The following is an 11,800-nucleotide window of genomic DNA, read 5'->3' as shown; positions in this document are numbered from 1 at the left end:
CATAAAAATGTTATTTATATCAACATGACTGGATTTACTGTTATTCTAAGTGAATTAATAAATATTTTGACTCTTTCTCGGTTTTAATTTCCAATAAGGTAAATAACAGTAGTTTCTGCATAAAAAAAATCTCTTTGGTGGCTTCATTTCTAAGAGTGTGATAGAGAACTGGGACCAAACAGTTCAAAAGGCACTGTTCCTAGGTCTGTATGCTGAGGTGGGGTTGTCAGGTCATGTATGGTGTTTGCATTTTCAATTTTACTAGTTGCTGCCCAATTGTTCTCCAAAGAGGCTAAACCTGACCTTTAAAAAAAAATATGTATATAGTTAAGGTTTTGGTTTGTTCGCTTGTTTGTTTTTTCCGGGCAAATCTCAAATTGTGAAGAATTGTGGAATTATTTTAAACTAGGTTAGTGAGGCAAAAGAGATTTGATCTATGAGATCATGATTGAGTATCTTTTCTGAGCAATATTGGGAAAGGCAAGGGTAGTATTTATTTTTAATGTCCTCAGAGGAAGTTTGTCTTGGGTCATGAGAACGGCATTGTAGAGAGTTGACATTAAATGTATTGGAAAATTTATTTTTGTTTGGTGCCTCATGGGAGGTAAACGTGTACAAGTTATGCAAATAAGCTTTTTTTTTTTTACCATCAGGGAAATTTCATTTCTCGTAAATAACACCTTCTGCAATTTTTTAAAAGATTTTTATTTGAGAGAGAGAACGAGCAGTGTGGAGGGGCAGAGGGAGAGAGAGAGAATGAGAGAGAAGCAGACTCCCTGTAAGCAGGAAGCCCAACTCTGGGCTCAATCCCACGACCCTGGGATCATGACGTGAGCTGAAGGCAGACGCTTAACCGACTGAGCCACCCAGGCACCCTGCAATTTTATTAAAACCAAATATGTTTTATTAAAACCAGTCCCGTTCCACTGATACCCAATTGTAAAAAAAAAAAAAAAAAATGCCGAGGCATCTAATGTTTAAAAAATTCACAGGCTGTTAGTTTAGGGATCACTTCATAAGTGACCAAGGTTATTTTAAGCCATTTAGTGTTGTTTCCTCATGGTGGAATATTTAAATTGTTCAACTGTGGCTGATCTAAAACTTTAACTGAACTAAATTTGGGCAGTCAGATCTGGGTAAATATAAAAAACTGAGTTTTACAGTTGAAGGATCAAGATGCAACAGTATTGGGGCGCCTGGGTGGCTCAGTTGGTTAAGCGACTGCCTTCGGCTCAGGTCATGATCCTGGAGTCCCGGGATCGAGTCCCGCATCGGGCTCCCTGCTCGGCGGGGAGTCTGCTTCTCCCTCTGACCCTCCTCCCTCTCGTGCTCTCTATCTCTCATTCTCTCTCTCTCTCAAATAAATACATAAAATCTTTTAAAAAAAAAGATGCAACAGTATTCATTGTCCATCTCTTACAATGGTTTTGCACGTACCGATGGATACATTCTGCTCTACCAACATGAAATGTGGCCGCGGTCATTTGTTACCCGTGTATTAATGGTGGAAGGCTTCGGGCAGCCCAGGGTTAATCTAGGTGCCGTGTTATTTTGCAGAGGCGCACCTGCCCTCAGGGAGGGCGGGAGGAACAGGTGAGCAGTGGGAGCTCACTACAACTCAGGACACACCTCTGAGCCGTAGGGATGCTACTGGTGTGGTACGCCTCGACAGAACATATGAAAATTGGTTTTCCGCTGCTAGGAGATTCTGCAGCCACCAGCCGGGCTGACTAAGGGAACTGTCTGCAGTGAGATCTGCTGTGTTTATGGCGCCAATAGCCAGAGTCCCAGCAAGTGATGGTTGCTAAGGAGGTTGATCCAGGCGTGAGCAGGTTGCAATGTGGAATTCTGCGTGGAGGGTCCTTTTCAAGGGGTGGCTAACTCAGACCTGCTGGTTTTAGCCTTTTGGATTATCGACTTTATTTGACTCACTGTAAGTGGTAGAGGACTTTGAAGTCGTCCGCCTCGGCTGTTTATTTGGTAGAAGAAAATGAGCCCGAGGAAGGATGGCTTATTGGCGCTTTCACGTGAAAACTACCCTCCTAGCGCTCACTCTGTGCAGACACTGAATGAGTCGGGTGAACAGATAATTCATCATCCAAACCGCGACGTTTTTGAGAGTGGAAAGGTTGCCGTTCATCCCAAGGAGACCTCACACCAAAGCCAAAACCGTCTTGGGCAAACCTGAATCTAGACTCGCCCTAAGACATAACCCTCACCCTGGAGGGGCCCGCATCTCATGGGAAGGAGAGCTGCGTAACCACGGCGGGGGGTGGGGGCTATACCCCGTGAGAAGTGCGAGACAGATGCTGAGGAAGGGTGCACCTGCCCCGTGGGGAGAGACCACCCAGAGAAAACACCGCTCCCGCTGGGTGCTAAGGGGCGAGTCCCAGCGAGTCAGGTGGGGAAGCAGAAGGATGGTCCCAGAAGAAGGAAGGAAGATACAAAGCCTTGGCACCATCTGGGTGCTGGGGAAGGGGCGCGCGGCGGGGGCGGAGCTGCGAGTGGTTTCCCAGGGTCAGACTGTGTGGTGGGAGGCCAGGAGGCAGTGAAATGAGGCCAGCGGGGAGCAGGTTATCAGGGCCTGGCATGGGGCGCTAAGGAGTGTGGGGGTATCTTGCTGGGCACAAGGGCGCCACTGAAGGATCGTAAGCGGGGCCTTGACCGAATCAAATTGGTGTTTTGGAACGTTCATTCTGACAAGTGGGAGATGGATGGGGGGAGGAGAGGCTTTTGCATTAAGCCAGGTGAACGTAAGGCCACGCTGAGGCAGCGATGGTGGGCACGGGCCTTACGCGGCAGAATTGACAGCGTGTGGAGAATATGGAGTCCTGTTACTAAAAAGTCCAGGGGTCATGCCTACGTCAAAGCGTGGCTGCCTCCCGGAGCTGGAACAGAGCCCTTCGGGGTCTGGACTGTGTCTTCTCTCGGCTGGGAGTCCTCTGTGACAGGTTCTACCTTGCGCACTGGACCGCCCTCTGCGGCCCAGAGCACCTGTTCTGGTCCTCCCAGCATCCGCCGACCGGTCCCGGGGCTGAGGGAGTGAGAACCTCTGATTGGCCAGGCTGCCTCACGTGCCCCAGCCCCGGAGCAGGGGTGGGGGGGGGTGAGGCCCCACACACGCGGGGCCAACTGAGAGCACCGGAGCCCACGGGAGAATCCCGGGCTTCTGCTGCAAAGAGCAGACCACATTTGGGGGAGGCGAACAAGAGGCCTCCAGCCTGGCGCCGTGGCTGGGCCACCCCCCAGGGCAGTGCCCCGGCCCTGGTCCACGCAGCTCCGGAGAGGGCCACAGGCAAGGTCAGGAAAGACCATCCTTGGTCGGGAGGGAGTCTTGGACTGTGGCGAGCCTGAGACATTTGCTGAGAATATAGACGGAGTTATTTTTGCCTGGAAAGGGAGACCGGCTCCAGCCCCCCTCTCTGACCCACGTGCACCTACTCCCCCATTTCCTCTTCCAGGAAGTAGGTGAGCAGGTTGGGATGCAGGTGGGATGAAGCCCGCGCTGCAGGCCCAGATCCACCTGCACTTGGGGTGACGGCAAGGGGGTCCATTTTAACTTCAGGCCGAAAGCGCCGGCTCTCCAGCTGCCTTGCCTTGCGGTGCATTTCCAGGTGAACTGCAAATGTCAGTACACCTTCCCCTAAACACTGTGCTGTGCATATCATGAAGCATGGCTCAGTATTTGTTGGCAGTTTTCCTTTTGAGGTAAAATGTACTTAGGTTGAGGGGCACCTGGGTGGCTTAGTCGGTTAAGTGTCCGATCTTGATTTTGGCTCAGGTTGCCATCTCAGGGTCGTGGGATCGAGCCCCGAGGTGGGCTCTGCGCTCAGCGGGGAGTGTGCTTGGCATTCTCTCTCTTCCTCTGCCCCCCTCACTCTAAATAAATAAAATCTTTTAAAAAAATCGACTTAGGCTGAAATGCAGAAATCTTAAGTGTGCCTTCCCGGAGTTTTGACAAATGCATACACTTGTGTAATCCACGCCTGGAGGACTTCTTACTACCTGAGCGTGGCTGGAGCAGGCCATGCCTGGGATTTCACCCAAGAGGGCAGGGGAGAACTAGCCCATGAGAGTGGGTTTGGAGGAGCAGGGAGGGTGAGGAGGGTGAGGAGGCAGAAGGAGGCTCAAGCTCTTCTCAGACCATATCCCACCAGCTCGGACAGCTCCTGGACATGGTTACATTGTTCAGTGAAAACCTCAGAACTCCGACACAGAGTAGCACTCCTGCTCTGCTAGGGATCTGACTGTTACTATTCCCATCTGACCCACAGCCCTCTGTCTTTTTTGATGTGTGGAAACCCTGTGAGAGAAGAAAGGTGAACAGTGGCATCTGGACACCAGACTTTGGCCTGAACCCCGAAGGCCCCTGGCAGGGTCACGGAAACAAGCGCAAATAATGAGTAGTGGTATTTGTGAAAGTGAACTGACCCAGGGAGATTGCCTATCCAGCAGCTCTTGCCTCCTTTTTCCTTGATGGCAAAGCCCACCTCCGGCGAGAAAGGCTGAAAATGCCCCATGTTCACTCCCCAGCCTTTCCCACAGCCGGGCGTGTGCACTAATCCAGGCCAATGACACATCAGGGAAAGTCGCTGGCACTTCCAGGAAAGATGTCCTCTGTACTAAAAAGAGCTACGTGGGAGGAAATGCCCCATTCTTTCCTAACTTGAAATGTTATCATGTGGGGATGTGATGCTTGGAGCTGTGGCAGCTATCTTTGTAAAACTAAGAGAATCAAAGAAAAGTCAGCTCCTGCCCCTGAGTGTTAGAACTGCTGAATCCTGCAATGTTTACCTGCAGACTTGTTGTGTGAGGCTGTACATTCCCCATCGTTGGGCAGTCTGTTCCTTGCAGTCTGAAGCATACTAACTGATACACGTGATTTGTAAAAATTTGTTACTGGTAATACCAGAGCATTTCCTGAAAGCAATTGTATTCGTATCATAAAGATCAGACTTAACTGTTTTAAAGAAAACTACAATCCACTGACTATGAGTAAATCACCAGTTCTCCAAAGAGTTCAGATGACAGAACAGGACTTGTTTCAAAATGATGGTCTTTGATATTTGTAGGGGTTTCAACATCATCATGGTCACCTTCAGACGCCATATGCTCGGGATGGAAACTGTCTTCTTATTTTTACCTTTATGTATCTGTGAGTATGTAGCTGGTGGCTGACTTGGGGGGGCTCCTAGGGGGCTAGAATAGACAAAAGGCCCTGTCAAATCTTGACATATTTAATGCTATATCGTCCAAATCGGTAACAACTTTTCTTTTCTTTTTTTACCAAACTGGTAAAAACCCAGTATAAAATCTCAACCAAATCATACGTGCTCAGGGAAAAACTGCTTGTTTGCTTTTGTCGAACTGGTTGGTAGGTTTTCTAGTAATGCGCAACATCCGATAAATGTTTATTAAGGGCCTACTGTGTGCCAGAGTTTGTGTTAGATACTGGGACTATAGCAGTGAGCCAGGCAGGTTCCACCCCAGAGGAGCCCCCAGATTAGGAAGAGGATGGAGAAGTAACCAGGCAATTATAAGGCAGAGAGAGAGAGAGAGAGAGATGTATTTCTACAAGGCCAAATTCATTCATTCGTTCATTCAACTGATCATTCATTTGCATGTTTATTGAGTATCTACAAAGTTCCTGGGCACTGTGCTAGGAACACAAAACACTGGGGGAAAGACACCGTCCCTGTCCCCATGTTGCCGTCAGTCTGGTGGGGGAGAAAGACAGATAAACAGGTCATCCCAGGGTGCTAATGCTATGGGAGGAGAGCATCTAATAGGGCACCAGATTCAAGTGTGGGGTGGTGAGGAAAGGCCCTAAGCAGAGATGGAAAAGATGAGAAGGTGGGGGAGAATGTTCTAGACAGACGGGAGGCTACCGTGCATATAGCCATAGGACAAGAGAGACCCCAGACCAGGTCATTTCAAATGACTGAAGCAAAAATTTGGTTGGAGTGGAAGTTGCAAGGGGGTGGGGAGGAGAAGGTGGCAGGAGAGACCTGGGGACCGGATCCTGACAAATCTCGTAACCCATGTTAAGGACTTTGGGGTTTTTCTGAGGCTAATGGGTGAAGAAGAGGTTTAAGCAAGAGACTGGAGCAGTCAGATGTCCCCTTGAGAAAAGCGCTGGCTGCCGCATAGAAAGGGGAGCGGAGGGTGAGACATTAGTGGTAGGAGACTGGCCGGGAGGCTGCCTGACCTGCTGGGGCTGCTGGAGAGGCGCGGTCACAGAGCGGGGCCGCCGGGAAGGAGGAAGACTCCGCACACTGTGCCAGTTTCTGACTCCAGGGACTGAGAAGGTAGCAGAGCACAGGGAGTCTGGGATCGGGGGCGGGCCGTCATTCCTTTTGGGGTACGTGGAGCTTGAGAGGCCTGTTGGGGGGTGCTGGGGGCATGTCCTGGGGCAGTCCGTCTGGGACTGAGGATTGGGCTCAGCTGGAGCCATGAGAATAGAGGGGCACAGAGCCCACGGATCCCTCACTGGTGTTTCGAGCAGGATGAGGGCAGGCACCAGGAAGAGCCTGAGGAAGACCTGTGATGAAGAGTTGTCTTGGGGTGGGCGCGGGGGGCAGGGCGGCAGGAGATGGTGCCATCCTCGAAGCCAAGGAGGAGGTAACACCTCTCTGGTATTTGCTTCTAACTTTTGTCATAGATGGGGAGGGTTTACAGACAATTTGTAAGAGGGAAGCATACTTGCGAAACACTTGTGTCCTTTGGCTTACTAATTTTTTTTCCCCTCTAACTTGGGGAGCGAGTTCCTCTCTGGCTCCCGGGGTTCTGGAGCTCCGTCAGGCCACAGTTAGAGGACCGTCTGGCCTACCATAAGGCAGCGGTAGCACAGGAAGCTGGGGGTCTGCCGGGAATCTAGAAAGAAGCTGGAGGAAGCACCTGTCCCCACTGGTCCAGCAGTGGTGGAGGGAGGAAGCTTGAACAGAGCAGACACACTCTGTCCACCTCTTGAGGAGGAGCTTAGTCCAAGGGTCACTCCTGGCCTTTCTGACGTTCATGTCACTCTCCCTGAGAGCCTGCTCTTGCTGGATTCCCTAGGGATTGCTTAGAAATCCGCACCTCCAGTCTGCTTAGGATGCACCAATCCGAGGGCTCCAACAGATCAAGGCCAAGGAACAGATGAGGTTCCAGAGCCTCCAAGCTGACTCGGGCCTCGGGGATGAGGTCACTTCTGTAGCAGGACAGCGACCTCCTCCCTGTATCTCACCAGTGACACCTCCACAGTTATGGAGTTCTGCCTCCCAGATGCGCTCGGGGACAGCGATCTCAGTGCCATTTGCACAGAATATGACGCAAGGAACTCTCCTCTTGAATCTGCCACTTAATTGTCCCTTTCTTTCCTCTTGCCCATGATTTTCCCCAGGGAAGCCTACCTTTCCTACGGCTCCCCCAGGACACATACCGCAATATGACCCTGCTACGTGGAACGGGTGTGCTTTGGTCCAGATGGTGATTAACCTCTGTCCTTGTTGATGATCACAATGCCACCGAGAAGCACAAGAAAAAGTCAGTGAGAACTTGCATCTCTGTGGTCCATCCAGCCAACGTCATGGAGAGGCTCTGGGGTTTGGGGTGTGTGTAGGCGGGGACAGTTCACAAGGACAAAAAGCACTACTCACTCTTGAAGAACCTGCAAGGTGCGGTGTGGTGACTTGCACACACCGAGCGCTCAGCCGGAACGGCCGCCTACAGCCCTGGGGCGAGGAGAGGTGGGGGAGGACCCCCTGGGACCAAGCCAAACACCAAGATTTAGCATCACTGAGAGCAAACAAGAGAAGAGAAGGGGGAGGAGTGTTTCTCACGGGTGGGGGCGGGGAGCCACGGGAGCCACGGGAGCCACGGGAGCCAGAGGTCCTCCCAGGGGCGGGGGGACCCGTGGACAGTAGTTCTAGGCCGGACCCGTCTGGGTCTCCAGGGCGGAGCCTTGGCCCCTGTTCCTCTGGATGCTGATGCTTCTGGCTCTAAGCTTCGGGAGGTGTTTATTTTCTAAAGCTCTGCCACGTTACCGCTGGCTTGCCGGATCCCACTATCTATTGGCAATTCATTCCCGGTTGGTTTGAACAGCTGTGCAAACCCTCTTCAGCTTGCCGGGAAAGAAGGGACGGTTGTCTCAGAAACGCTGCTTCTCCGTGTTTGCGGGGATTTCCACATCGTCATAATCGTCCAGGGGCTCGATGTAGCTGGGGATGGACGCTGTCTTCTTGTTTCTAACTTTGTTGACCAGTGAGTATGTAGCCGGCGGCTGACTTGGGCTTTCCTGTGGGACTAGAACACACAAAAAGGCCCTTAGAGGTGAAGCTATTGTGTGTTTGTATATTTTTTGACGAGGTGACTCAGCATGATTTTCATGGGTTTCGGTGATCTTCCCACTCCCTGGTGGACCAGACCCCCATCTGACGGGGGAAACCGATGCACGGACGTGATACAGCCTCAGGATCCCCCAGGCGGGCTGAGGGCAGATGTTGGTCCAACACTGTGGCTCGCGGGTCCCTCTGTCTGCCCCCCATGGCCCGGGAACCATGAAACAGAAGTGTAGACAACAAGCTGAACTGAGCCAGTACCCAAATGAGTAGAGTCATGTGAGACCTTCATTCTCGTGGGGGAAGTGGTACAAACCACATTTCCTTTTTGGGCACATCCCTCCCGGTGACTTACAGTGTTTTCCAGAACTTCCCATAATCACTGAGGTACGAATCTCTGTTCAGAAGGAAGGGGACAGTGGTGTTTGCAGAACGGGGAATTAGGGAACCAGTATGTAGCAAAAACACCAAGGCGGCCAGGGGAAGGAATATGAAACAGCGGGCGGGACCGCAGATGAGACCGGAGCTGCCTCTACCACAATCTCGTCCTTCCTACAAGGACCTGAGAGAGGACCACCCCCCCCCCCCCCTTTCTTGCAGGGCTCTGCGGTCAGATCCCCAGTTCATACCCGGGCTCCAGTGATCACTCGCTGTGTCGCCCCGGGTGAGCCCCTGAACGTCTCTGTGCCTCAGTGTCCTCACCCGTCAAAGGGGCATAATGATGTACCTGCCTCGCAGGGTTGTTGAGGGCACTCTGTGAGATCGTGCCTCGCACGGGGCCTGACCCAGTGGGCTGCTCAGTAAATGTGGGCTGATCTTATGACTCATTCGCTCAATCAAGACATCCTTATTATATCCAGAGCTGCAGGCACTGCTCTTGGTGGTGGGTACACAGTGGTGAGCAAGACCAGAAACATTCCTGTTTCCTGGACTTCGTACTCCAGTGGAGGAGGGGAGGTCAGAAACCAATGAACAGTAATGAAGTAAGGCAACTTTGGGTAATTGCCATAAGTTCCATGAAGAGAATTAGTGGGTTCACTGTAGAGAGGGTAGACAGGAGGGGACTCTTTGAGGTGCTGACATTTCTTTTTAAAGGTTTTATTTATTTGACAGAGAGAGAGCACAAGCAGGGGGAGCAGTAGAGGGAGAGGGAGAAGCAGGCTCCGCACTCAGCAGGGAGCCCAACGTGGGGCTCGATCCCAGGACCCCGAGATCATGACCTGAGCTGAAACCAAGAGTCAGATGCCTGGCCGACTGAGCCCCCCAGGTGCCCCGAGGTGCTGACAATTGCGCTGACCATGAAGGATGAAGTAAGAGGCCACTACAGAAGCAGCTTAAGGAAGAACATTCCAGTCAAGAACAAACCAGGCCGAGTGTCTCTGATGGGAAGTGTGGGAGGCCCAGTAACACCCCCAAGTTCCTTTTCACTCATGCTCCAACCTGGGATTTGGGTATGAATCGACACACTGGATATCAGGAGTGTGGCTACTTACTCTGCCCCCTTTTTAATTTATTTGTCCCTTTCAAAAGGATGGTCCCATCTGCAGATTCTAGTGTTATATGGACTGAAGTTCTGTGTCCCCACAAAATTCATACGTTGAAGGCCTAACCCCCCAGTGAGGCTGTATTTGGAGATGGGGCCCCTAAGGGGGGTAATTAAGGCTAAATGAGGTCATAAGGGTAGGGCCCTGGTCACATAGGCTTAGCGTCCTTATAAGAAGAGACACCAGGATGCTCTCTCTCTCTTCCCTACCCCCGACACCCCTGACCAAACTGGCTGGCACCTTGGTCTTGACCTTCTAGCCTCCAGGACCATGAGAAAATAAATCTCTGTTGTTTAAGCCACCTAGCCTATGGTATTTTGTTGTGGGCAGCCTGAGCTAAGACATTTAGATAAATTTGTTATCCTACCCTGAATGAAACTGTTGCCAGCGACAGATACTTACGAGCATGTTCCGGAAAAAGCAAACCCCTGGGTGGCAGAGGGGGTAACTGAACCGTCGATTCATTAACATTCCTGGACAGAGAGAGAAAAGGAGTCAGGGTGTGCTTTTGACCATCCCGGCTGTCAGCCGACCGGAAGGAAAACATCAAAGCGAGAAGGACAGGGTTGACCAGAATGTCCATCACGGCGCCATGCACAACAGCCCCAAACTGGGCACCACCCAAATGCGCATCAGCCCCAGAGTAGATAAATTCATCACGGTCCACTCCCACCGTGGAACACTCTACAGAAGTGAGGATGAACCGTCTACAACCACACGCAAGGACACTCACAAAGCCTTTGGGCAGAAGAAGCCAAGCACTAGTTAATATCTACCCCATCTCCAGCCCTTTCAGAGGCCAGGGTGGACTTGTCCGCTGTACGGCTGAAACCAGGTTTCGGTGAGCCTCTCTGGCTGGCGAAGCTTTGCACATGGTGCCCACGCGTGGATATTGGGAGAAAGAAGCCTGGTGCCCGAGATCAAGCTGGGAGAGGCCTCCTCCCTATTTGCCTTCCCTTTGCTGAGTTAATCTGTACCCTTCTACTGGAATGACCCGTAACTGTGACATAGTAGCTTTTCTGGGTCCTGGGAGTCCTTCTCGTGAGTCATCAAGTCTGAAGGTGATCCTGGGTACCCCCAACACATAGCAATCATAAAAGCCCCAAATTGGGGCACCTGGATGACTCAGTAGATGAGTGTCTGCCTTCGGCTCAGGTCATGATCCCAGGGACCATGTTCCATATGGGGCTCCCTGCTCAGTGGGGGGCCTGCTTCTCCCTCTGCCCCTCTCCCTGCTCGTGCATGCGCACTCTCTCTCTTTCTCTCTGTGAAATAAATAAAATCTTAAAAAACCCCCAAATATATCATAAAATACAAGAGGAAAGCGAGTGGCATATTTTCGTTAAGCACACAGCCTTAAGGGGACTGTGCTTGGGATCCATTTAAAGAAAAGGAAGTGGGGCCCCTGGCTGGCTCAGTCGGTGGAGCGAGCCACTCTTGACCTTGGGGTTGTGAGTTCGAGCCCCACGTTGGGGGTAGAGATGACTTAAAAATAAAATCTTAAAAGAAAAGGAGGGTAGACCTAACCCTGAGTGGTGGGCCCAGCACACAGAGCCTGACCTGTGATCTCTACCAAAGGACCAGGCTTTCCTTTTACTTACTCATACATCTTCTCTTCATCTCTTTGCTTTTCTTCCCAGGGCTTGGCAACTTCCCATTTCTTGCCTAAGGAATCAAATAAGCATATCCATTTAGGAAGCATGAGCAGGAGGTGTGACTTCACCGTTTAGAAGTCCTCAGACACCAGGTGTGTTCAGGGCATTTGGGGAAAGAACCACCAAGAAGAAACAGACCTGGGGACGTGGGGCTGGTGAGCGGTGGACACTGACTTTACCATGGGCCTTCTGCCCACCCAGCCTTTCGCTAATCCCTGAGGGTGGACCCTGCTTCCTTCCTCAGCTCCTGCCGAGTACGGAGCTGGTGCTCAGAAATAGTGGT

The 11,800-nt window shown here is 51.5% G+C and overlaps 1 protein-coding gene across 1 annotated transcript in view; it reads right to left on the bottom strand.

Annotated features, from left to right (window-relative positions):
* Nucleotides 1-5,250: 5,250 nt before the first annotated feature.
* Nucleotides 5,251-11,800, bottom strand: part of LOC113938967 (SLP adaptor and CSK interacting membrane protein) — a 19,995-nt gene continuing 13,445 nt past the window's right edge. Inside the window, 3 exon segments of the mRNA XM_027624468.2 lie at nt 5,251-8,283; nt 10,265-10,335; nt 11,464-11,527. Of these exon segments, the coding sequence (XP_027480269.1) occupies nt 8,129-8,283; nt 10,265-10,335; nt 11,464-11,527 (290 nt within the window). The 3' untranslated portion in view covers nt 5,251-8,128.

The sequence above is a fragment of the Zalophus californianus genome, chromosome 16 (assembly GCF_009762305.2).
Source record: "Zalophus californianus isolate mZalCal1 chromosome 16, mZalCal1.pri.v2, whole genome shotgun sequence".
Taxonomy (NCBI): Eukaryota; Metazoa; Chordata; class Mammalia; order Carnivora; family Otariidae; genus Zalophus; species Zalophus californianus.
This window is presented reverse-complemented; position numbering and strand designations above follow the sequence as displayed.